At 38.5% G+C, this 27,551-nt stretch overlaps 2 protein-coding genes across 8 annotated transcripts in view; both read right to left on the bottom strand.

The window, feature by feature from the left end:
* Positions 1-27,551, bottom strand: part of LOC149531793 (SET domain-containing protein) — a 208,178-nt gene that overhangs the window by 12,933 nt on the left and 167,694 nt on the right. For all 7 annotated transcript variants that reach the window (XM_089808905.1, XM_089808903.1, XM_089808904.1 and 4 more), the window contains 2 exons: positions 23,517-23,600; positions 22,795-22,928 (listed from right to left, as the gene is read on the bottom strand). In XM_089808905.1, the coding sequence (XP_089665031.1) occupies positions 22,795-22,928; positions 23,517-23,600 (218 nt within the window). The remainder of the gene's footprint in view (positions 1-22,794; positions 22,929-23,516; positions 23,601-27,551) is intronic.
* Positions 1,881-3,328, bottom strand: LOC149531794 (uncharacterized). The gene is made up of 2 exons (XM_089808912.1): positions 2,811-3,328; positions 1,881-2,057 (listed from the first exon to the last, which is right to left on the bottom strand). Exons 1-2 carry the CDS (start codon positions 3,214-3,216, stop codon positions 1,981-1,983), a joined length of 483 nt encoding a protein of 160 aa, XP_089665038.1. The 5' UTR covers positions 3,217-3,328; the 3' UTR covers positions 1,881-1,980.

The raw sequence follows: 27,551 nt of genomic DNA, 5'->3' as shown, positions 1-27,551 counted from the left end.
TAATGCACCTTGTGATTCTACCCATAATGATTGCCAAATTCCTATTTTTTAATGAAATTATCCTTTTCCGAATTGCCCTTTTTTGTTTCTTGAATAAGAATAAGATCAGAATCAAAGGATTTAAGACTTCTTTTTAGAAGTCCATTTAATCCCCTAACATTGTGTGTGGAGACTCTCATTGGCTAGTGGGAAGGAACTTGCCCTTCTCTTCATGGAAAATATCAATTAGTTTGGATTGGTTTTCAGCAGTTCCATTAATTGTTCTTAATTCGATAAGGGGTTTTCTTTCCCCCTTTTCCTTTTGTCTTTTAGCTATCTTTGGTACACCTAAACCTTTTATATTTGCTGCTTGTTGGTAAATAGATTTGTCACTGTGAAATTATCTTTAAAAACGACCCTTTTTGCCTTGTAAACAGTGACATATGTGCCAACAGTTGGAAAGACTATAACTAATCACTATCAGATTACAATCTTCCTCTACGTTTGAGAGGGGCAGCTCCCTCGTATGATGTATCTATTTGTGATTTTTGTTTACTTTTCACCTAAACGTAAAGGATAGAACATGAAACTAAAAGAAGGTATGAATATGAACTCTGATAATAGACATACGACTAATAACCGAGATTCACAAAAAATGACAATTCAAAAAGGGGTTTGAGCGTACAAATATAATGATGGTGCAAGAAGTATGACAAATCCCTACATATGAAGTGATAAGCCATATGAATACATCTGAATCAAGATACCATGAAATGAACATGTTTCTTTACACCAAACTAAATGATCCACATGAATGCATCAAAGAATCACTAGTTTAACATACGATAAATTTGTGACCATAACTCAAAAGGACATTTTAGACATATGAACCAAAATGCATTCTTCATTATCTTTTTGAGAATCTACATACTCAAAAACCCTTACAAATCACATAAAATTTAAGTTTATTGAAATTTCCTCTGAATATTTCAACAGAGTTTCCTATGAGTAAGAAGACAATAACCAAGGTGACCGGACTTGAATTTGCTTTGGGCATTTGTCCATTTGGAATGTTTCCTTTCACATTTTGCGATCGTGCCCATCAGAGCATTGGAAAATGCAACATATGACCAGATCCCTCTTTCAAATACACTTCTATAGAGGTTCATACCATTTTCAAAATCTTCCATTTTGACATAGACTAGGAGGGTGGTTAGAAAGGTGGCGAAACTCATTTCATGCTCTACTAATTGCAATAATTCCACAATCTATAATGATTCTCAACACGTGTTCTGCGCATGACCTACACTCATTGCTATTCTCTCCTTCGAATGACAACTTCATTATGTCAAATGGTTCACATGCTTCGTGTCTTCCTTATGATTCATTAGAGATGTATATCATGTTCCCAAGAGATGGTTGTGTGCATAGTCTCTAATTCCACATTCTTTTGCAAAGGTTGCAATTATTAATTGGGCTATTCAATTAGAATGATTTACAATATAGTGACAGGTACGATTTCCTTGAAAGCGTTTAGATTTCTTCAACTATCCATCTACATTCTCACTCTGAACATTGACTCCAATAAGGTGGCATATTCAGGAGCATTATGTCAAACAATTCATGTGCTTTCATGTACCGCACACTCCTTGTCTTTGTAGTTTATTACAAAACTTCAAGGCTTATGTTTGTCGTTTGATCTATGTGAAGTGTGAGTAAATTTGGGAAATCTGATTTTACACCTACAAGTCGTATTCACCATTTTCCAAACACATTACTTTTCTACCACTGTTGTATTACAATTTGGTGGTTGCCTACCTGTTAACCTTCACCCTCAATTGGGTTTCATGAGAGCTTGTTGCAAAGACATTTCGTCGAGTACTTCACTAGAGAGACCCCAAACAATAGAAAGAAGAAAATCCACATGCTCTAATTTATGAAATTGGCTACAACTATTGCAGAAAACAATCACACGAAGACCAACAATCTTTGAGGACACACTTAAGAGGGAGAAGTTGCATCTTGCAGTGTTCTGGTAATACCAAATAAGAACGAGCTTTGAAAATTCACAAGCTCCTCTTGAACTTTGCCAAGAATCGGATTCACCTAAAAACTCCATTTAACAAGGCAAGTCCCTTCCTCTTCTCCCTTAATCGCTGGAGATGTATATCATGTTCCCAAAAGATGGTTGTGTGCATAGTCTCTAATTCCACATTCTTCTGCAAAGGTTGCAATTATTAATTGGGCTATTCAATTGGAATGATTTACAATATAGTGACAAGTGTGATTTCCTTGAAAGCATTCAGATTTCTTCAACTATCCATCTACATTCACACTTTGAATATTGACTCCAATAAGATGGCATATTCAGGAGCATTATGTCAAACAATTCATGTGCTTTCATGTACCACACACTCCTTGTCTTTGTAGTTTATTAGAAAACCTCAAGGCTTATGTTTTTCGTCTGCTCTTGTGAAGTGTTGTCAATTTGAGAAATCTGATTTTACACCTACAAGTCGTATTCACCATTTTCCAAACATGTTACTTTTCTACCATTTTTATATCACAATTTGGTGGTTGCCTACCCGTTAACCTTCACTCAATCCGGTTTCATGAGAGCTTGTTGCAAAGACATTTCGTTGAGTAGATCACTAGAAAGACCCCAAGCAATAGAAAGAAGAAAATCCACATGTTCTAACAATTGAAATTGTCTACCAACAATTGCAGAAAACAATCACATGAAGACCAACAATCTTTGAGGACACGCTTAAGAGGGAAAAGCCACATCTTGCAGTTTTTGGTAATACCAAATAAGAATGAGCTCCAAAAACCATTCATGAGCCATTCTTCAACTTTGCCAAGAATCGGATTCAACTGAAAACTCCATTTAACGAGGCAAGTCCCTTCCTCTTCTCCCTTAATCACTTGAAAAGTTGCTTGGAAACCCTTAAAACCTTCAATGGTGGTGTCAATAATAGTGTAATCAAAAGAATGGCGAGCAAAGTCCAAGGTGGTGACTTCTTCCTTGGACCAAACAATTCCAGTTGGAGTTGAAGAGGAGACATAGAAAATGCAGCTAGGGCCATTCTCCTGCGTGCCCTCCACTCTTTTGCACACATCCAAGCCAGGATACCATTTCTTTGTTGCACAGAAATTGCTTGTGATCTCCCACATGATTTGAAGAGGAGTGGAAATAGAGACTTCAATGCAGCCCATCCATTTTGAGCTACCCTCCATTCTTACAATTCAATTTGCATTCTTTAGGGTAGGAAAAGAGAGATAAATAGGAAAAAGGAATCGTGGGGATCGACATCCAATTCAAAGCCTCTTGGAACTTATTACTTGATCAGACCTTCTATCTATGGCATTCCATTTTCTGTATTGATTACCATTCTTTCTTTGACGAATCATGTCCAATAGTTGTTATGCTTAGCTTGAGATGCCACCTTTGGTGAAGACTGATGCATGATCATGTTTTGGTAGCAACTTTCACCTTGGTTGGTCTGTTGTATTCATATGACTTTAGATAATATCATTATTCCAACTGTGAGTAAGGGTTACCATCTATAAAAATGTCTTTCCACTCAACCTGTGCATCCTCATTTGTCATGCTCATAAAAATAATTAACTCTTAAGGAGGTTAATTAACCTCTAGCAATTAGGCAAAGAGCTTAAGAATTGTCTCCAAAATACGTGTTTTGGGTCTTTTGCTTAACCTTTTTGGTTTTTGGGAGGTTAATGTTTGGTGTTCAAAATGTGTGTTAGAAGTGCTTTTCTCAACTCCTTTTTGGGTAGGGAAGTTAAGAATTCAAACAAAATTACGTATTTAGAACCCCATTTCTTAACCTCTTAAAGTTTTAAACGTTGATGTTCCAATTGAAAACACACATTTTGAGAGCTTTCATTATTAACCTATCATAACTTGGGACTTAGGTGTCTGATTTCAGATATTTGAAGTGTTGGGCAGAGCTAGAGATGAGTCTGAGGCATCAAGGCCACAAAAGTATTAAAAAGGCAATAAATTGCAGACTCTTTTAAAGTTTAAATTTTGACACATTTAAATTGTTTGAACTCAAGAAGAAATTTCCGTAGTCTGACAGGTATGGGAAACAAGGCAACATTGCTATACCAAGTTTTCTTGATGCTTTATAAGGGCAATATAATGTCCCCTTTTCGGCTCTAGTATAAATAACATCTTTAAATAAATTATTATATTCATAATAGAAATTTCAATTGTTAAATGATATTATTTGGATTTAAGACCAAAGAATACAGATGTTATCCAAGTTGCCTAGACACCATCTCAGGACGCCCTCAAAGTTTACAGGTCCAAGTCCGTTTCACTAATATTTATGGAACACTGATCCCTGCCCCTCTATTGGGATACAATCCAAAGATTGGATTTATACAAGCCCCCCTTGGTAACAATGCATACTTTCAATCATAATAATGTCTAAAATATTATTGTTTTTCTTTATTATTTGTAAGATATACATAGTTTATGGAAAACATCTCAATTCCATAATTAATTCCATTATAAGTATGTCTTGACCATTAGTGGGGTTGATATGAGAAGATACTTATTATTAAGTATAACCTTAAAATATAAATCATGTTTAAGATTATAAACAATTATATGCCTTTATAATTGATTTGTCATTACTATTCATAGTACGTGGGGTCATACTACTCGTACACCTTACTTGACTTGTGTCAAATTTTCCATGTTGGCAACAAGCAAAATGTGCATGGAATCTTGTAACAGTATATGGGTGGGGGTGTTTGGTCTTCATTCCTTCTTTAATCCTTTTGTATAGCTCTCGCACACATCATGTCATGGACTTAGATTAAATAATAATCATGTGTATTCCGTTCGATGCCCCTTTGTTAATGACAAGGCATGGATTTATATGCACATATGATAGGTGAGTGTCATTTTAGGGGTATGGTCAGCATGCCCTTTTTATAAAGTTATTATGATAGTTGTCATTTGTTTGTTTGCTAGTTTTTATTTATATTGTCTATTTAATTAGAATTATTTTATTTTGGTTATTCATTATTTATTTACTAATGAATGGTTATTGAATAATCAAATTACATTATGATTAAATATTTTAACAGTTAGTGTAATTCTATAATGCAATACTTATGTCTTATCTATCAAATTATTTATTATAAATGGAGAATATTATAATTGCAAGTGTTTATCGTATGGGGTAAATAGTTTAGTGCATACAGACAATAGACAAGAATATGTAACATAGCAGTACTCCTTTTATTATTCGCATATATGCCGAAGAGATTACATAGTGCTTCCAATGATGATTACCACCATGATCCAAAGTCCATTCCGGACGATGTACATGTACCATTCCGAAGGGGTGACTCAACCTTTCGGATGCTAATCTACCTGTTGGCTATTTTATAACTTTATCAACAACATGCTAATTTACCCATTGGCTATTTTATAACTTTACCGACAACATCATCCCCCCCAAAAGGAAAAGTTGTACAAAATATCCACTTGTGCCGCTTTCTCTGCTTCCAACTCCTGGGTACATTGGGCCAAGTGTCGTTGTACTGCCTTCAACTAGATTATCAGATCCTCCCGAGCTCTCTATGTATCCACTAAGACAGCTTCACATCCAACATCTACTCCAAGTGCCTCAGAGCATATCACCACTCTCAAAAGGCTTGCTCTGTTGTTTTCTCCACCTCTGGTATACAGACACTCCATGCCTACAACAGCTCCAGGTCTCATCAACTTGTCATACTTCCCACGCTGATGACTGAAGCGACTGAGGCCCCAGGCGCACTCCCTGATTAGCACTCTCAAAGCCACGCAAAATTTCATAGAATACACCATTTTTTGATTTTCTTCCGATCCCACACTCTCTCTGGCAACTGCTTATGTTTTACTACCTATTTATGTGTTTCCCTTCCCTTGGGCATCATGTGTTATTCATTTTGAACATTTTTGATTTGTCGTTGTTTTTTTTTTTTAAGGCTCTTTCCTCTATATCTTTCTGTTGTACGACTACATCTTTCTTTCTCTTTTTGTCTTCAACGGCAATGATTCCCACTTTGCTGTCCTAAACTTCCCCAGAAATATCTTGTTTGCGGCATGGTCATACACTATGTTCAACTTGCTTCATGCCCATACGGACTATACAATTCAGTCGTATAGAAGCTTTCCTTCGTATGGTAACTCTTCTTCATCTGTACGGAAGCTCTTCTAAAATCATACAATGGTCACTTGGCGAGATGGTTTAAGCTTAATCCTCTTGAATTCCGTACGGGTCATACGGTGCCCTCACATATCCTTCCTATGTCCATATGGTGCCTACGTGGATTGTGTCCGTACAATGCCCAACCGTACAGTCCTTTTCTAAATCCGTACGACATACGGTCTGTTTCCCCTTCCTTGTTTTTCGTAAGGTGTCTGCGTGTATTTCTTTCTTCCTTGCTTTCTATACAGTGTCTGACTGAGTTGTATGGGCCTTACGATGTCTTTATAACTCTTTTTTTTTCTTTTTTTCTTCTTTTTTTTCTCTTTTAAAAAAAAAATCAATTGTTCGTCAACGAGGGAGTATTCCTTTCATGATAGATTCTTAACTTTGACCCATTCACCACCTCTGGTACTTCTTTCCCCTTGAGCATCCATAACTTAATCACCCCATTATCACCAACTTCCCATATTTTGTATGGTCCTACCCATTTGACACTGAATTTTCCAAGTTTGATTTCATTTCGCCCGCTATACTTCAACACTAACTGGCCCAGTTGAAAGTTATTTAATTTTAGGTGTTTATCATGCCATGCTTTGCACCTATTCAGTGCCACCTCCCTGGCCCATTGCAATTGTTGCTCATCAAGTTTATTTAAGTTACACGATCTCTCCCTTAGGTTTTCCATATTGCCTAGTTTGTTCTTGACACTCGGTACCATGAATTCCATTGGCTGCCACTTCTTGCCGTCAATAACTGTATTCTTGATTTTAGAACCTTCACTTTGTAGTGCTGAAGTTTTTATTATGCACTTCCTCGTTGTTTCTTGTGCAAACCGTACGATGTGTTTTCTTTGTTGTCGGTACCTTTCTACTAATTTCGTGGTGTGGTGTAACCTTTTCTTTTCGCCCTATCCATTCACTGTGTACCGTACGGTGGAATCTTTCCTTTTGCTGCCTTTAGCTTCAACTGTAATCGCCTTTCCTTCTTCCACTCCTCTGTATTCCTACGGATAGTCATTTTCCTCTCCCTTTTCATCTACCCTTAACATATTTCAGCTCGAAAAGAGCTCGTAATCCTCCATCTGCTAATGGAAAAGGCCATTCAATGAATCTAGGTCGTCCTCATTCAACCCTTCTTCCAGTCTCAATACTCCCTCTTCATTAGCTTCCATTCTCTTCTTCCCCTCGTCATCCCCTCCACCTTCGCCTTTGGAATCTAATGATGCTACCTCATCTACCATTTGTGTGTGCAGGTCAATTATGAATCTTCTACCTCTACGCTCCATTGATAGGGTATTCTTCTTCCAGTCATGCTTAACCCTTGCTTGTACAAGCCATCCTCGACCTAGAATGGCATCATATCCTCTCCTCTTCAGCGAGATGACGACAAAATCAAGTAGGAACGACTATGTTCCAATAGTCACTGGTTGTGCCATCAGGACCCCGAGAGGTTTAATGTTGTGTTGGTCTGCCGTTAGTAATTGAACGTAAGTGGCCACAACGTCAGCTGTCGCAACTTCTTCCAAGTATCTTCTGGTAGGACGTTTACCCCGGAACTTCCGTCCATAATTGTGTCTGAAAGGACCATTCCTAATATACCCATCTCTACGACCGCTGGATGTCGTCTGAATGTGAGCGCTAGCAGCATTGGGTCCGCTACACTTGCTCCGCTTTCCTTTTCCCTTCCATGTTCTCTTGGTAGTTTAACAGTCGGGGCTATGTTCATGAGTGTTGTCTGTAGTTGAGGCATTGTGAGGATCAAATCATTTAAATTGACTGGTATTTCAGTTTGTAATATTTTCCTTATGATGTTTTGTTCTACGCAGTTCCTCGTTGAGGTACCAGTAGTGTCCTTCAATTGCGATTTCTTTGCCTGTGTTGTTTTCTCAATTTCCACCAGCGCTTCTTCCAATCTCTTCTTTTCTTCCATCGGGTTAGGGTACAATTTTACTTATTTACGAGTGATTGCCAAGACTTCTTCATCCGTGTCGATGTTGATCAAATTCCCTCCTGATTTTGAGCACTCAGCATCTTCATGATCTCCAGGACCACACCATCTGCATAACAACTTTGGTGCATTTGTTGATGTACAGTTCCGTGCAAAGTGGCCCCACAAATTGCATGCTCAGCATTGAACCATCGGGTGGCCATTTGCATCGTACTGAATTCGGTTGCGGCTCCCATTATTATTGTTGGTATTGTTGTTTTGCCCTCTTCTATTATTTTTGTACCCACCCAAAGTGGCACCGTCATTGTTGGTGTTTCCACTCCCTCTCGACATGGAAATCTCCTAGGTCAAGAGCACTTGTTGATGCCCTCTTGTTTTCATATTGAAGGGGCATTCTTTTGTGGAATGTCCCATAATTTGACAGATATCACAAAATTGGTTTTTCCGGTAGGATCTCTTCATGTGACCTTCTCTCTTGCATTCTGTGCACCATAACTCGTTTCTCTTCATCTCTTTCTGCATATTCTTAAATTCCTTCATCATTCTGATCATATCTTTCTAGAGAGCTCAAACCTTCTTACTGTCCTTTTCGTCACCACTACTATCTTCTTCCAAAGATGAGTCATTTGAGTCAGATGAGCTACTTTTCTTCTTCTTTTTCGTTTTCTTTTCACTCTCTAAGTCCATCGCCCGATTGTATGCTTCAGTGTATGATGATGGTGGCACAATCTTCATTTCCTTCCTTAACTCCGAGTGTAGTCCTTCAATGGACCATCTCTTTTTCAACCTATCTGTAAGCTTACTTTCCATTTTATTTATTAATTCTTTTAGTTTTCTGGCATATACACAGACTGTTTCATTTTTTCCTTGCTTTGTGGTATAGATTTCTGCTACAATCTCATTGTCATCTCACAGTAATTAAAACTCGGTGATAAACTCCTTTTTAACTGCTGCCCAGGAAGTTAATTTTTGGGGCTCCGTGTCGGCAAACTAATCAATTGCTACACCCCTTAGGGTTGCTAGAAATTGTCGGACCCATTCATCTGTGTCAGTTATGCCATTCGCTGTCCAAATTGTTTCGCATGTCTTACAGTGTCTGATTGGATCGGCTATTCCATCACCATCAAACTTTGGCAATTTTTCCTTTGGTCCAACCATTACTATTCAAGTTGGAGGTACTTGTTGTGTACCCGCGTTGCATTGCACACCCGCATTGTTCTACACACCCATGTTTTGTACACCCGCATTGTTTTGAACACTCGCACTATTTCAAACAGTTGTCTTATTTCTCACAGTCGTGTTATTAGGTGAAAAAGGGTCTTTGTTAAACTAAGTTGTCCATTCCAAAAGTGTATCGTAGAAGAAGAGTTCACTCCACGCTCGTGCTCCCTTGGCACTCCGAGTCGTGCGAGTTACTTCCCTTTCGTCTGGATTCTCTACCCTCGGTGTATACAAGTCAAAGAATTCCTCACTTGTTTCTTCCACCAAATTCAACCACTGTGGAGTCTCTTCCAACAATTCCTCGGTGCTTTGATATCCGTCGGCAATCTTCTAAAACCTCCGTCTACGCTCGGCCTGTTGTGCCCAAATTAAATTCCCTTGTGCGGCACGTATTTCATCTTTTTTCCTTTAGCTTATTCTTATTTTTATTCAAGTGATTTGGCATTAATCTTCATTTCTCTGCCTTTGTTCTAGGTCCATAGGGCAACGGCGCCAAATGTTTACCATATGAGGTAAATAGTTTAGTGCATACAGACAATAGACAAGAACATGTAACATAGCAGTACTCCTTTTATTATTCGCATATATGCCTAAGAGATTACATAGTGCTTCCAATGATGATTACCACCATGATCCAAAGTCCATTCCAGACGGTGTACATATACCATTCCGAAGGGGTGACTCAACCGTCATGTGTCCTTTCGGATGCTAATCTACCCATCGGCTATTTTATAACTTTACCAACAACAAGAAGCTCCGTTATCTCCACCCACCTTGTGTATTTACATGCAGGGGATTCAGTCCGCTCCACATCATAGTAGGATTATCGCTTGAGGAGTTAAAGATGATGGATGTCCAACTATAGCCCCAATGGCTAGATCCAACTTTTGAGAGCCAACAGAGAGCCGACTAGCCGCTTGCACCTTCACTACATTAATTAGTTAGTCTACCATTCTTTTCTGGAACATATAATAAGATGGCTCCATTTGCTTTCGAACCATTTATGAATCTAAGAGGAGATTACCATGAATCCTTTGATTTCTGTTGCTTCTGTAATTGATCTATAATTCAGATATCACATTATTCTTTATTTAACTAGGTAGGAATATCAACTATTGAATTTTATTTTGGGGAGGGATATTGCAGGCAGGTTAGATCTTGATTAGCTAAAGTTTCCTGCTCAATTTCATGGTTGATTAAGTCTCTTAATGGCTCAAAAATTTCATTTGTTGTTTCAGAATCATTTGATTTCTTGTTTTTTGCTAGTTGATTATTAAGAACTAATATTCGATCATTTTTAGGACATTCACTAAGATTAACACCACTGGAATAATTAACAATATTTGGATAGGTAAGTAATTCATAAATAGGAATGTCTTGTTCCTTTTCTACTCTAGTTGTGACTCGACCTCCATCTTAGATTTAGATGGTGTCAATATTGGCAATGACTCCTCATCTATATCCTCCTCAGTCTCATAACCCTCAGCCTCCTCATGAATGTCACCCAATTCTGCTGCAAATCCACCCTCCTCCATAACCCACCTCTAAAAATCGTAGATCTCATCTTTTGTGAATAATGGAGGTTGTTCTTGTGATGTTCAATCATAGTGAGAATCTATGTCATCCAAATCAAGTGGACCAATTGGTGCTAATTGTACCTTTTTATGCACAACTTAAAGTTATATTGCACAAAGACGAGGTCGTTGCAATGTTTATGTGCTAGCTTGTTCCTCTTCTTCGTGTGAATGGCCTCGAATAAGCTCCAATTACACTCAAAGTTGGATGAGCTACAAGGATGACATAGGATGCGAAGACTAATTTTTTGCAGATTTGGGACATTTCCACCTCAATTTCGCCACCAAGCATCTGCAAAGATAAATATTAAACAGTTAGAAAGCAAAGCAAAAACATATTTTAGAACCTAGTTTTGATCTACTTATCGTGCATGTAAAAGACAAATTCCAAATATTGTACCTAGGGTTTGAGTGTTTCTTCATCTCCTTGTTGCATTTGAGGTGAATAGCTTGCCCATTGCATTCTGGTACACTTCTATCTCAGCCACAATGAAGTCTCTCACTTCAACCTCAAGTCCCATTCTTTGCATGCAATCAATGAAGCCTCCAATGACCTCTCCATTGGGATCCCCGTACGGTGGAGAAGCAAAAACGAGGGTTGAGAAGGTAGCCTGACGCATGACTGGATTGGTTAAGTTTATTGTTCCATCAACTATCAATGTCCCATATGGAGTCAAATTTGAGGTTGTTCCTCTTTTAGTAAATTTTAATAACCTCTTTGGCCCTATCCATGGCCTCATAAAGATACCTTGTTAGTGTTTGATCCCCATCTACCAAGCGGAGAACTCTAACCAAGGGCTTTGTCACCTACAATTGAAAAGTAGAAAAAGATTATCATTAAGCCTTAGAGACTAGAGTTACAAATTAATGATAAACGACTAGATTATTAGATGCAAAAAAAAAAAATTCAACTTTTGAAGTTTCCAAATTACCTTCACAACTTTTGTAGCAGGTTATAAAAAGTGGTTGTCAAATATAATCTATGCAACTCTCTTTCCATCACGCTTCTTTGAATAAGTTCAGTCTAGCCATTGTTGACTCATACACATTTGGTTCAAAGAGGTCAAAGAAGTAATAATACTTTGCAATGTTAAGAAAAAAATTGTTGCAAACCTTATGACTGTAAGTCTAATCAACTCCTTGCCATAGGTGTTTTCTCTCATCAAGTGGAGAACCCAAGGGTGATTGCAGATATATTTTGTTATCTTTCTTGCATCCTCTATAGCTGGTCTCATCCAATTCAATTTTCCTATGTCCTCCAAAAGAAGGTCAAGGATGTGTGTTGCACAAAGAGACCAAAAAGTTGTGCTATAATTATCTTAAAGGACCCTAACCCGCTGCCACATATGTCATTGCATTGTCGGTTATGATTTGCACAACATTATTAACCTCCACTTCCATTAAATCTTGGTTTAACGTTAGAGCCAAAGTTTCAGTTGTCTTTACCTTGTTTGAGGCATCCAAGGATTTCAAAAAGACCACTTGATCCTTGCAAGAAGCCAAAAGATTGATGATGGTACAATTTATTCCATTCGTCCATCCATCTAAAAGTATGGCACAACCAGATTGTTTCATTGTGATCTTTAATGGTCTTCTACTGCATCTCTGGCCATAAGAACATCTTTAAGCAACCTATAAGCGTTAAGTAAAATTAACAGCAAATACACAATTTTGATAAAAAATAACTTACTTTTAAGAAAAATAAGTAAATTGTAAAATTGTAAATAATATAAAAATTAAAAGAAGGGAACTAACCTCCCACTCAAGTCTGTCGGAGTAGGCAACTTGTAGCCCTTTCTCGCTACAGTAACTACTGTCACAAAATTCAGCCCATAGGGACTTGTTGCAACATTGAAAAGGGTGTTGTTAACAAACCAAAAATCGACATATTGAATATCAAATTGCTGGTGTACATTGTTGTTCCACCCAGTTGCACTTCAGAAGTGTTTTTGTGCACAAAAAAACAATCTACAAAAAATGTGTGTGGTTGTGATCTACTAGAACTAGTAGAATTGGAAGTCAAGGAGATGGAAGATTTCTGGATCCGTAGGCCACAAAGAGAGTTCACTATGCCCTCAATTGCTTCTTCTTCAAGAGTGATTAGGATAACCAGTCACAACCCACACTATTTCATTATGATAATTGTTTTAGCAAAATCTAAACTAATGATGGTGATTTAAAAATATAAATGATTCCTAAAAAGGAGACAGTGATAGATGCCTTGCGATTCAAAAATGGCTTCCCTCATGGCCAAATTCGCCCTTTCCTTAGCAACTATTTTTCTACTTGGGCAGCGAGCAAGGCATTCATCTCTCTTTATTTCATCCGTGATGTTGTCACAAACCCTTGTGTCATACTTTTTGATCCCTCCAAGGTGGCCTTCCAAATAAGATATGCCTCTGCTAATTAGTTTTGCACATTTTATGCATATCACAATATTCTATTCGGGTCCTTCAAAAGCATAATGCCTAGTCCCTTTAGGGTGAGTGCCTACATATCTAGATCGACATGCATATACTGAGGCATTGATAGACCTTGCAACTAACCTAGTTGTAGAAGTATACCTATTTGCCATTTCATAAAGAGTCAACCTACACATACAAATTGAATACACAAATTTAGGAATTGATAGACAAATTTAGAAACAAACTAAATTAGTTTAAAACATTAAATAAGTATAAACATAGGCAAAATCCTACAACACAATGGTAAACTATGAGCTTCTTATATTGGAGGTCTTAGGTTTGAGTCTACTCAAACTTAATAATTAATTATAATGATTATTAAAGACTAATCTTGACTTTGGCTTATTACTCATCAAAAAAGAAAGTTTAAGCATAGGTGAAACTTGAAAGAAAAAAAAAGTGTTAGGTTATGAATTTTTTTTTTAAATATGAAATTATTGAGAAAACTATGAAAAATTTCTTAAAAAAGGTGTTAGATCTTTCAAGGAAGACTAGATTCTTGGCAAGTTTTGTTTACTGTACTGGTAAAGGAATCAACGCATACACAATGGAACAGAATAGCAAAATTATATTCGCATATGCCAGACATACATTATGCTTCATCAGATGAATAATAGAAGATCATTTACAATGATCCCAGACGGGATATAAATACTATCCGCCGAACCTTCTCGGAGGAGTCCGTCGGCCACAAACATTATGTCCGCTACAAACTATTTACCCGTCGGCTACAAAATACAAAACACTGACAACAATCATTCCGTCGGCTATAGAAACACCGCCAGGACCATCTAATCGGCTAACACCATCCCCCCCAAAAAGAAAAGTCGTCTCCTCACGACTAACAAATATTTGAGACAAATTAACAAACAAAATACATTAACGGACTAATTACAACAAGATAAATCCACTTCTGTCACATCACTTCCACATTCATCCCGTGCCTGTAGCCTCTGCTAACACAACACTGCCTCCTTAATGAAGCTGACCTTGATAGCCACCTGTGTTGCTTTCTCTGTTTTCAATTCCTCGGTACCCTGAGCCAAGTGTCGCTACACTGCCTCCAACTAGATGATTAGCTCCTCCCGAGCTCTCTACGCATCCACCAAGACAGCCTCCCGGCCAACACCTACTCCCAGTGCCTCTGGTACACAGAAAGTCCATCCCTGCAGCAACTTCAACTCTTCTCAACTGGTCAGACTCCCACGACTGATATCCGCAACGACTGGGGGTCCAGGGGGCAACACCCCCGATGGGGTCGAGGGGCAGTCGCAGTACAGGGCGGGGTCAAGGGGCAGTGCCCTTCACCGCCAAGACCAAATTAGCACTTCGAAACCCACACAAAACTGCACAGAACACACCATTTCTGTCATTTTCTACCGATTCTACACTCTTTCTGGCAACCACTGATGCTTCCCCTTCCCTGTGGCATCATCTGCTACTCATTCCGAACAACTTGAATCTGTCATTTTTTTTTTTGCAAAATTCCTCTACCTGACATGAACCCAACAACTATCATTGTCTGCGATGAAGTAGTCTCTTCCTTCCTCAGCTGCCGAAATAAACAACTCATGACATTAATATACCAACACTATTCGCAGATGTCGTAGAAATAAAAAACACTCGCAGAAATGAATGCGCGGCCTTGATAAAAACTTCCTTCCGAAAGACACTGCCCACAGAAGAATGTCCGCAGAGCACACAGGGAGAAAAATGAAAAAAATTACCTCTTCGTCTTCAAATGTCGTTCCCCCGTTTCAAGCCTTCAAGTCTTCTTGCAGCCAAATGTTTACCGTACTAGTAAAGGAATCAACGCATACAGAATGGAACAGAATAGCAGAATTATATTCGCACATGCCAGACATACATTATGCTTCATCAAATGAATAATAGAAGATCATTTACGATGACCCTAGACGAGATATAAATACTATCCGCCGAACCTTCCCGGAGGAGTCCGTCGGCCACAAACATTATGTCCGCTACAAACTATTTACCTGTTGGCTACAAAATACAAAACACCGACGACAATCATTCTGTCGGCTACAGAAACACCACCGGGACCATCCAGTCGGCTGACAAGTTTGAGAACTCCCTAGTTATCACAAAACAAAGGAGTTAGACCTGCTTGAGATATTTGCATATCCACAAGCATCTGTTGAAGCCAAATTGCCTCACAAGATGCTTTAACAACTCCACAGTACTCTGCTTCTTACAAGGAGAGAGCCATAGACAATTTCTTCTTACTAATCCATGTGACTGCACCAGATGCCAAACTGAACACACACCCAGATGTTGATTTCTTGTCATCAACTGAACTTGCCCAATTTGTAATGTTCCTAAGGGGAACTCGGATTGTAGGTGATCTCAATCCAAAGGCAATATTAGATTAAAAAAGGGGATCTCGACCCATAGGTAATTACTTAGGTAGCCTTGTCGTGTGCTCCCAGTAGCAAATGCTTCAGGTAGTTCTCCCTTCGTGCTTCAGGTAGTTCTCCTTTCATGCTTCAGTTAGTCTTCCCAGTGCCTCAGGTAGTTCTCCTCTGTGCCTCGAGTAGTCTTTCCAGTGCCTTTGGTAGTTCTCCTTCGTGCCTCAGATAGTTCTCCTCCATGCCTTGTGTAGTCTTTCTAGTGCCTCAAGATGTGTGTCGTATGGTGTCAATGTGCAGGACGAAAAAGGCCATACAGTACCTTATTGGTTGTACGGTATGTTGGGGTCTGACCGTATGGACAGTGGGAGGTCATGCGGTAGACAAGGCCAGGAAGGTCATACGGTGTCAAGGTCGTACAATAGCTTCAGCCAAGGCCATACGGGATCGGTCCGTACACTAGCCTTGTTGTGATGGGGTACAATTTGCAAGTTGTGGCTTGTCGGGGAGTTACTATTGATGGGCGAAACCAAGACAAGCCATATAATTAAGGTCTTTCACTTCCGAAATGGTGAGTAACAAAGAACTCCAACCGGAATTCACAATACATAGAAAATAATCCAAAAGCATACTAACTACAATCTACCTGTCGTGCTTAAATACCCTTCGGATAAACATTCCGAGGGTTTACAAAAATAGCCAATGGTCAACACCTACGAAACAATTAATTAAAAATGGGTCCAAGATATACTAAATCAATCAGAACCCACCAATACAAACATTAATAACTTGGGCCCCAAATTAATTAAAATTGGGAACATTACAAATCCTTGCTGCCCAAAAATTGCTTGTCCTCAAGAAATTCACAACTCCAAGATCCCAAACCATGCGTGGAGGTCAATAGCTGTATCTTCTAAAGTCTTCATGTAGCATCATGATCACATACACGCACTTAGAAAAGGAGAGTAAATATTCATCAAAATTTCACTGCCCCACTCTGATATTAACATTGTTGTGTCCTGAGTCACCGGGATCCCAAGGATGCCAATCATAACATACATCGATATCATCATGTTCATCAATCTCTTCGGCTATGGTCATCCACACAGACATCGATGTTGGTACAAACCCAGCAATTCTAGTTGTAGATAAAACCTTAGCGGCACACAGAACCCCGGGTTGAAACCTCGACGATGGATAGAGCCTCAACAATGAGCAAAGTCTCAACGGTTGTTGCACTGGCGGACACACAATGGTGACATGGATGACCATGACGACAACAACGGGCACAAGCTCAATGATGGGCATAGACTCGGTGTTGGTGACAAACACAAACTTGGCATCGTTGATGGGCATAGACTCAATGTCGACGATGGACACAAACTTGGCATTGGTAACAAACACAACAATGGTGACTAATGTGACGACGACGACGAATACAACAGCATCGGTAACGGACACAACGGCGATGACTGACACAACGATAGTGACAGACGCAACGACGATGACAAATACAACAATGGTAATGATGGTGACGAATAGAATGATGATGACGGATACAAACTTGACGACAGTGATGAACACAATGACAAAGACAGACATGACAGTGGCAAACATAACGGTGACTGACATAAACTTGACAACGGTGATGGACACAACAATGGTGACAGACATGATGGTAACAAACATGGTGAGAGACTTTGCAACAGACATGGTGACGATGATAGACATGGGGACCACAGTGACGATGATAGACACGGGGACCACGGTGACAATGACAAAAACAAACACAACTATGGTGATGGATACAACCACAGTGACGGACATACAATTTTGGTGACAAACATGAAATTAGAAGTGCCCTTCACATAAAATAGCACATGCTTCGATGCTACCCAATGATCAGCCTTGGGGGTTGTCATGAAGCATGAAATGTAGCTCACTACAAAGCTAAGGTCAAGTCTAGTTACAATGAAATTGATGAGACTACCCATGAGTTGCTTGAACAATGATTCATCTACTATGGGTGAATCGGACTTAGCTGACAATTTAAGCCCTTTTTTAATGGGTGTGGAGGCAGATTTGCCATCCTACATTTGGAACTTATCTAGAAGACTTCGAGCATACTTGGACTAGGAGATGAAGATATTACTCTCTGTCTGCTAAACCTCAACATCTAAACAATAATGGAGGAGCCCCAACTCTGTCATGTCAAATCAACTAAAACTCTATTTGAGCTCACCAATCAATTGTTCTAAGCTACAAGTAATGATTAAGTCATCAACATAAACAACCAGCAAAATCTCATTACCAACCTATTTGACATACAAATAAGGATCAGATGGACATCTTTGATAGTCATGATCTGTGAGGTACTTATCAATCTTGATGTACCAAGCTCAAGGAGCCTATTTCAGGCCATAGAGTGGTTTTACCAAGCTGGACACCTTGTGTTCTTGACCGACAACCTTGAACCCTAGAGGTTGAGTCATATAGACTTCTTCCTCCAACTCACCGTTGAGGAAAGCACTCTTAACATCCATCTAATGAACTTTCCAACCAAACTAGGTTGTCAAGGCAAGGACAAGCCAAATGGTACTCATCTTGGTTATAGGAGCAAAAGTCTCCTCATAGTCAATGCCTTCCTTCTGTGAGAACCCCCTAGCAATGAGACGGGCCTTGTACTTGTCAAGGGTTTCATCAGCTTTGCATTTCACCTTATACACCTTCTTCCCTGAAGGAAGATCAAAAAGGACCCAAGTGTGATTCTTTTGAAGACTTTGATATTTATCTTTCATAGCCTTGTCCCACTCACGTATCCCTTTAACCTCTGAATATGTTTGAGGCTCATAAACACTATGAATGTTGGACATGAGAACAAAATTAATTGTATGCTATTGTTTGCTCTTATTTCTGGATGATCTACCTTCAATGAGCTCATCTTTATGAACATAACTAATAGTCTTAGCCTACTATTGTTTGCTCTTGTTTCTGGATGATCTACCTTCATTGAGCTCATCTTTATGAAGATCACTAATAGTCTTAGCCCACCATTTAGGCCAGAGAGTAGAACTAACATCAGATGTAGGAGAAATAGGTGGAAGATTACCATCATCTAGAGGAAACTCGGGTTGAGCATGTCTAAACTCAGAAGTTGCATCATCCCTACCATCAAGTAGACCTATCGGAAGACGGATGCCCAAATTAGATGCCTTCAAAGGTTGATCTTCAAAATTCTACACAGATGAGGATGGGTGGAAAGTTCCACATGTTTCATCAAAGACAACATCCTTGGTGAAGAAAAGGCGATCAATGTCTATATCTATCAATCGGTGAGCCTTATGGTTGTCGTTGTACCCTATGAACATAAGCTTTTGACTCCTGGAATCCAACTTGGAGTGCTTAGCATCTAGAATCCATGTATAAGCTAAAGAGCCAAAGATTTTGAGGTGACTTTGCAACCATTCCAAGCTTCTTCAAGAGTCTTTCCCCAAACGATCTGTGTAGGGGACCTACTAAGGAGATAGACTATAGTGAAAGCTACTTCTGCCTAAATCTTATTAGGAATACTCGTGTTATAACATGGAACGGGCCATCTCAACAATAGTACTGTTGCACAACTCTATAACATTGTTTTTCTAAGGAGTGAGGGGAATGATTAACTAGCATTTTATACCATGTGTATCACAAAAGTTGGAGAATGCAATAGAATGAAACCCCCCCTCCCCCCACACTCATTATATGACCTAAGAGTGACTATACAACAACCAAACTCTTTTTCTACCAAGGCCTTAAACTTTTGAAATACAATAAACAAATATGATTTCTGTCTAAGAAAGTACAACCACATGTTACGACTGAAATCATCAACAAAAAGAAAGAAATACCTACAACCAGTAATAGAAGGTGTATTCATTGGCCCACAAATATCAACGTGAACTAATTGAAGTACCCGAGGGACTCATCATTCGTGAACGGTGTCTTGTGTTGCTTCCCAACCTAATAAGCTCCCCAAACACCATGATGTTGAGAGGAAAACTAGCTACAAGGCCCCCCCAAGTCAACTACGAGAGAGTGCACATTTAAGTGCCCATACCACTGATGCCAAAGACTGGTGATGGAAGAACTGGATGCCATGGCCCTCAATGCGAACAGCTACTATAGTGCAAGTCTCCCAATCAATAATCGAACACTTGTGTGAGTTGAATGCAACATCTAGCTGAGGTGAATTCCGCATGATCTGGCTAACTGAGAGAAGATTTAGTTCCTTGCCAGGAACATAGTACACATTGAGGAACATGAGATCCCTCCCACCAGAATGTACCTATGTAGTGCCCTTACCAACAAGAGTATAGTCTTCTCCCCTAAAAACAACCAAGTTAGTGAACTGAGAGAAGTCTATGAAACGATCACACTGATGAGTAAAGTGGCACGAATAACCTGAGTCAATGTACCAGGTAGAAGACTTCACATGATGAGCGATCTTTTAGCCATGAAGGCATAAAAGGTAGATTATTTCTGCTTAGTGTGCTCGGCTACATGCACTTTCTACTAAGATCAACCCTGCTTCTTTCGTTGAGAAGCCAAGCGCTAATGACAATCCTTCTTCATGTGACTGTATTTACGATAGTAATTACATTGTATGTTTTTTTCTCTTAGAACTGTCTTAAGGTTGACATGAGCCTTTCCGCTGCAAAGGATGACCTTTCCCTTTGTTTTTTTGGCTAAGAGTGTGCTGCAAAAGCTTGCTCTATACAAGATCCTGCTACAGAAGCTTGGTACAGAGGTCTGGAAACTTAAGATCAACATTCGGGAAGATAATGTTTTCCAACTAATCAACGATGTCCTTAATCTTCGTCAGATGCTCCTGTAAGGACATTCTCTCATCCATCATGAACAGTTGATTCTTTAAAAATAATGCACGACTTTTTTCATTGGTTTCGTGCAAGGCCTTCAAGTGCTCCCAAATCTTAGAAGCTGATTTTCCAGAGGGAACTTGTGTAAGCTAACCATATGTAACAGAAATTTTAATGAGCATAATAGCTTCACGATTGCGTGCATCAAACTTTTGGTGATGTTGATCCATTGTGACTGGACATTGAATGGTGCCATGGATCTAATCAAGGCAGCGATATTAAAAAATGGTCATCATTCGCTGCTTCTAGGTGTTGTAGTTTCTGCCATTGAAATACTGACTGCCTTCCAACATGATGTTGGTCAATGAAGCCATCTTCACATTTTTCAAGTCACTCGAAAAGAAAGAGACTATGAAGATGTTGATTGCACAAAATTCTATGAACGAATTTCAATGCACTGAGACAGGCACAAATTTCAAATCAACTGGCACAAAAATAAAGGCAAAATTGTCTAAAGACCCAAATAAATCCAACGAAGACCTAGAAGAAATCTCAAAAAATCTAGAAGAGATTTCAAATCTGACAAAGATAGCAGAGAGGGTCCAACAAAACCCTAGCCATTTTTGAAAAAACCAAAAAAAATTGCAGATATAGGAAACAATAATGGAAGGAGGTTTGGTTGTATATCAATGATAGAGGGTTGAATGGAAACCCTAGATAGTGCCATAAGCAACAGATAAGCATGAAAATCACATTTTAGAATGTGGATCTAGCAAGAGAAACCATGGGTTAAAAAGTAATGGCGCGCAGGTGTCTCTGCAAGAAAAAAACTAACACCTTAGCAGACACAAAAAGACCACAATTTTGCAAGAATAGGGCCACGGAAATCTGCAAAACCCTTCAAGCGAAAAAATCATAGGAAGTCTATCGCAGGAAGATAGAACTAGTTGCAACCAAACAAAAAAACCCCAATAGTTACAAGTCATTTTTTATTTGCAGGAAGCATGCAAGAAAACAATGCCCAAAAATGGCATCACCATAGACGCAATTTGCAGAAGCAATGGTCATGAAATTCTCAGAGGAAAAACCCTACTTGCGTTTTAGCCACAAAAAAAGTTAGGCAAATTTTTCTGAAATCTTCAAAAAAATTTGAAAGTCAAAATTTTTAGGAAAAGAAAAAATGAACAAATCCTAGAAGGAAATTCGAAAAAATTTAGACAAAATTTCATATAAGAAATTTAAAAAAATTTCGAAAAAAGAATTTGCTCTGATACCATATTACTCAAGTAATTGGTAAATTATTTGATGTATAAAAATTGAGTAAAGACACTCAATAAATAAGTTTACAATATTTACAAAATAAGCAAGATTCTAAAAAGAAACTGCAGATAAGATCAGATATGATCTTATCACCTAAATTTACAATAAAGTACATTATTGAGCATTAAATAAATAATAAAATATTATTTTAATAGTTTTAGTGGCATGCAAGCACAAGAACTTATTAAAATATCACAATAAGTTTCCGATATATTGGTGATAAAACCACAAAATATCAACTGACATATTGCAACTTATTGACAGGAGAACTTGACAGAATTTGTTGGTAGCGAAAACTTCTCAGGATAAGTAGTCTTATTGCAGACATAACTGTGATATTTTGAACCATGGGTTGTAGTGAAATTGTACTTCGAATCATGATAGTTGATAGTCTATAGGTTATGAAAAACCAAAAAAATACATCAGGAATCTCCAAGAATTTACATCTTAGACCTCCAAACTCTAGCAAATAGAAAGATTCAAACTTTTGATTGTCAATTATGCAAACCCAAGAATTATAATATTTCTTAAATGATATGCAATAAGCATACAAAGCTATATCCAGTGAATAATAGATTCAAACATCATGTGCCTTTTGTAATTCAAGCAATCTTTGTCTCAAAAACTTTTTCTATTTGACTGGAAGTCACTCCCCAGTATTTCAGGTTTTGTTGATTTTTTCTCCTCGTATCATTGTGACAATATAAGAAAGAATCACCTTGATGCTATCTCTAATATCTATATTATTGTAATGAAAAGAACTCATGTCTCCAGAAAGTAAGAGCTAGATTATAAAAACACGCAGCTCATAAAGAAGCTCAATAGGAACTCACTTAATGATAAAAGAATTTCCCCCAGTGTCATAACCATTAGCATCGAGCAAGGTTAGCATATTGTGTGAATGCAGAAGTTCTATCTTGCACTTGCGTAATGGATCTCTTCGTGATAAGCCCATCCAAATCTCCACCTGATAGATGGAATCTTTTTCTCTTAGTTATGTGAAAGGTGGAAAATTAGTATATATAAAAAATGCTAACAGTACTTTAATCTGATTCAAGTAACTGGCTTATGAAAAAAAAGAGTCAATAAAACTTCACTACCAAGCAATAAAAAATTATAAAATAATACAACAGCTAGCAAACAACAGAACTCTTCTCCAACATAAACACAGAATCAATTGAGTCAACAATACAATCATAAATTTTGAATTACTCTCAAATAAATTTGATTCTTTAAAAAAAATGCTAACAGATACACGGACTTTTTTCTGACTTGGGAAACATTTGCAATTTTAACGCTTCAGGTATATTGAATCAAATTAGAAGGGTAAGTGGTGACTATGCCTAAACTAATTTGTGTCTTTGTATTGCTTATAACTAGATACGATGGTTAAACAAATAGGGAACCATTTTTCGAAACATATATGATCTGCATCCATGCCCACAAAACAAATAATATCTGAGCAAATTCAAATGCCTCTAACAATTCAAATTATCAGATTGATGTTGAGATGATGAGAAACTATCACATATAATTAATAAATATTAAAACTGACCTGGTCATGTCGATTATGCGAAAGTGTGAAACCAAAGTCAAGTAGTAAAGTTGCATTTGAAAATTTTCCATAACTAATTGAAACCTGCAAAAATGAATTTAGCTTCATGAGTGCAAGAATCAACTTCATCAAACATCATGAAACATAAACATGCCAAAAGTTTAACATAGTGCTCCACAATTATATTTAGACCTAAAAACTCCTCAATGCTTTTCTTTTCCTTTTACTCAGATTGATAACAAAACAAGAGCCTACAACGCATCAGCAAATTCTGAGCCTCTCATCAGAGAGGTCTTGGGTTTGAATCTACTCAAGATAAACACATAATAATAATTAATCTTAACAATAATAATAAATAATCTAGGCTTCAGCCAATTAATTTTAAAAAAAAGATAACAAAACAAATTAATATGCATCTGATTTTATTTGACATGTAACATGCATTGAGGTTGGATGATGATCCAGAGTAGTGTATTTGTATAACTAATTTACTATACATGTTTAGCAATCTTGTGATTGAAAATGCAAGCTTACAGCACCTTACAATTCACAAACTAAGACCAACGCATAACAAAACAGGAAAGAAAATGATACATTTATCAATATAAGAGCTTGAACAGATAATATCTTCATTATCATGCATCTCCATGTAACTAAAGGAAAGGTGAAATTACATTATCATAAGTAAGGAAGTTGGCCGCCTTCATGGTGAGCTATGAGTCTATGACACATGAAACTCTAGCAATGGCATAAAGGAAACTATGATCAGGCAAGGAGAGAGGGTGGTTTCCATGTGCTTTTGTACAAACACTACAAGTGAGTCCGTAGTGATCAACAGCTTAGAAGGAAGTTTTGTGTCTAACTTGTGATCACATGATAATGTTACAAGAAGGTTTTTGCTTCAGTCAACAACACCCATCTGAACCCAACATTGAGCTAATATCATACCACATCCGTGCGCATTGTCAATTATTGGTGGTATCACCACTCTGCCTTATTGCCAATGAACTCAAACATGCACAAGATTGGCTCATTGTCGCAGAATTATTATGTGCTTCAATAATTTTAAGAATGATACAGCATTACATTTTTAAAAAGTTAAATAATGAAGGAAGAAAAGAGGGAGAGAAATGATAGGTTTTGACTTTGAGAATCATAATTGGTATGAAAGGGAGATAACATTTTTTTATGTTTCAAATGATTCAGACATTCATCCGATTAATATTTCGGTTAAAAAATTATCACCCAACTGTACCAGCTGACACTCAAATGTTTGACAGATACAAAATTGTTAACCTTAAATCCCAAGTTCCATTAATCACACAAGCTTGAGACTAACATATTTTTTAGAAAATGAATTTCAGTTTCTTCTTGAAGTGGAACTTCAGGAATAATTTGTGGATAGAACTATTACAATGCAATTAAGCTTTGTGATGTACCGTGCTACTGATGCTGTAAAAAAAAAGTACATTATTGGTGATAATGTCTATGATGAGCACTGGAATGAAGTTCGTACGAGATGGGAGGCTACCAGAAGTATGTCGTACGGTGGAGGAGTGGTGCAAGTAATGTATGGATGAATCTGTACAGTGCAGTTGGAGGCCCATATGACAGCAAATGGAGGGGCACAATATGGTGGAGTGAGTGGAAGTTTGGTAGGGGAAGGTTGATGGTCGTATGTTGCACAAACAAAAGAGCATACGGGGTAAGGAAAAGGTCGTACGGTGGCTTAATGAGAGTCATACAGTGGTTGTAGGAGTACGGTGGGGAAAGAGAGGAGGATGTACGGTGAGTGCTAGACATATGTACGGCAGGCTGTACTTGGTGTGGATGAGCGACATGAGCAATGTACGGCAATGTGGATGGAGGGTCAAGGCCATACGGCCAAGGAAGAAGCAGTACGAAAATGACGAGAGGCCACACGGTTAGGTATCCAAACCCAATACGGAATACAATCTAGTTCATACACAAAACACAATAGATCCTGACAAAATCCACAAAATAATAGAATGCGAATAATAATTACCGAAAGATGGTACTCTAATTTGCCAGGTCCGAGCGAAGAATTACATGCAACAATGGAATAGGGTGAGGGATGAATCCCACAGAAACCGCAAGGCCAAATAGGGAAGATCTTTCAATTCTGAAATGGCAAACAATCCAAAACTCCAACAGGAATTTGTAGTACATAGAAAATAATCCAAAAGCATGATTAAAGACTACCTACAAGCGGTGCTTAAATACTCGTCGGGAAACCTTCGAAGGGTGTACAAAGATAGCCGATGGTGACACAAACTACGGAAACAAAAATAAAAATGAGTACGAGATACATTAAATCAATCGGCTCATTACAATAGTTTGATAAATGATTTATTTTATAACGGAAACATTACAGTCCTCCTATCCCAAATTTTGCTTATCCTCAAGCAAATGCAATGTTGGGTGCTGGAGAATGTGCTCACCCTCCCATGTCACGTCGTCCAATGGCAAGTGTTTTCGATGCACCAAATATTCCTTCATAGTGCGGTTCCGCAGAGTCTTCTCACAACTTCAATGATCTCGATCGATTCCAATATGAGCTTGCCTTCTTGATTGAGTGGTAGGAGGTCTGTGGCTACCTTGACATTTTGCCCTACGGCCTTCTTCAAGCATGAAACATGAAAGATCTTATGAATACGGCTTCCCTCCGGAAGTTCCAGCTCGTAAGCAACTTCACCAATGCGACAGATGATGCGATAGGGGCCATAAAAACGTGGCTTCAATTTTTCTTTTCCCTTCTCCTTCAATGAAGATTGTCGATATGGCTGGAGCCAGAGATAGACCAAGTCTCCTACTTCGAAACTCCTCTCCATTCGATGTCTGTCGGCATACATCTTTTATTGATTCTGTGCCCGTTGCAAGTTTTCCTTCAGGTGTCGTAGGATGTCCTATCCCTCCTGAAGCCAATCCTTCACCCTCGATGTGCGGCTGTCTCCCAATACTGTGTCGATGAAGGATAGGTGTTCATACCCGTACAGAGCTTTGAATGGTGCCATCCTGATGAACATGTGATATGTGGTATTGCAACAATATTCTCCTAGGTGTATCCACGTGACCCACGCCCGTTGTTGTGCCGAGACATCATTTCGAAGGTAACCTTCGAGCCACTTGTTCACAATCTTCGTTTGTCCGTTTGTCTAAGGGTGGTAACTAGTACTTGGTGATAATTCTGTCCCTACCAATCGAAACAGTTCTGTCCAAAAGATACTCATGAACCACCTGTCCTGATCACTGACAATGTTTTGGGGTAACCCATGCAGACGAAAGACTTCTCTAAAGAACAGTTCAACAACTTGTGCAGCCTGAAAATCTGAGGGGATAGCGAAGAAATGTGCGTACTTTGTCAATCTATCAACCACCACAAAAATAGAATCCTTTCTGTTCACCTTGGGAAGCCCTATTATGAAATCCATTGAGATACTTTCCCACTTATGTTCTGGAGTTGGCAGAGGTTGCAGTAACCCGACAGGTAAAGTATGTTCAAATTTGTTCTAATGGGAGATCGCACACTCCCTTACATACTTCAACACGTCCCTTTTGAGTCCCTTCCATGAAAACCTCTCCTCGAGACTTCTGTAAGTTTTGAGGAAACTTGGATGTCCTACCAAGGGTAGTCGGGTACTTCCTTCAAGATTTTATGCTTTAATTTGAATTTCAGCACTAAAAATATCTGATTCTTATAGTAGATGATGTCATCCACCACTCTGTATTGATCATCTTGGGTGTTGCCATCCATTAGCTCACAGGCAAATGTGTTTATGGAGTATTCTACCAACAGATGTGCCTTCCAGTCAGCTGAAATCTAGTTTAGTGAGAAAATGGCAGGTTTCCTGGACAAGGCATCTGCAACCACATTGTTCTTCCCTTTCACATATTCAATGTCAAAATTAAAAGCCTGAACCTTGCTTACCCATTTTTGTTGCCTTTCGTTCAAGTCTTGTTGCTCCAGAAAATATCTCAAACTGTTGTAATCCGTACGGACGACAAACTTGGCAC

The sequence above is a fragment of the Cupressus sempervirens genome, chromosome 11 (assembly GCF_028749045.1).
Source record: "Cupressus sempervirens isolate cs-2001-9-10 chromosome 11, ASM2874904v1, whole genome shotgun sequence".
Lineage (NCBI taxonomy): Eukaryota > Viridiplantae > Streptophyta > Pinopsida > Cupressales > Cupressaceae > Cupressus > Cupressus sempervirens.
Note: the sequence above shows the minus strand (reverse complement) of the source record. Positions and strands in the feature narration are given on the sequence as shown.

Excerpts from the sequence above, each read along its gene's own strand:
- LOC149531794 (XM_089808912.1), bottom strand. The coding sequence starts at position 3,216 with ATGGAGGGTAGCTCAAAATGGATGGGCTGCATTGAAGTCTCTATTTCC. Across the intron at positions 2,058-2,810 it reads TGAAGAATGGCTCATGAATG|AGGAGCTTGTGAATTTTCAA; the intron begins GTTTTTGGAGCT and ends GCAAAGTTCAAG.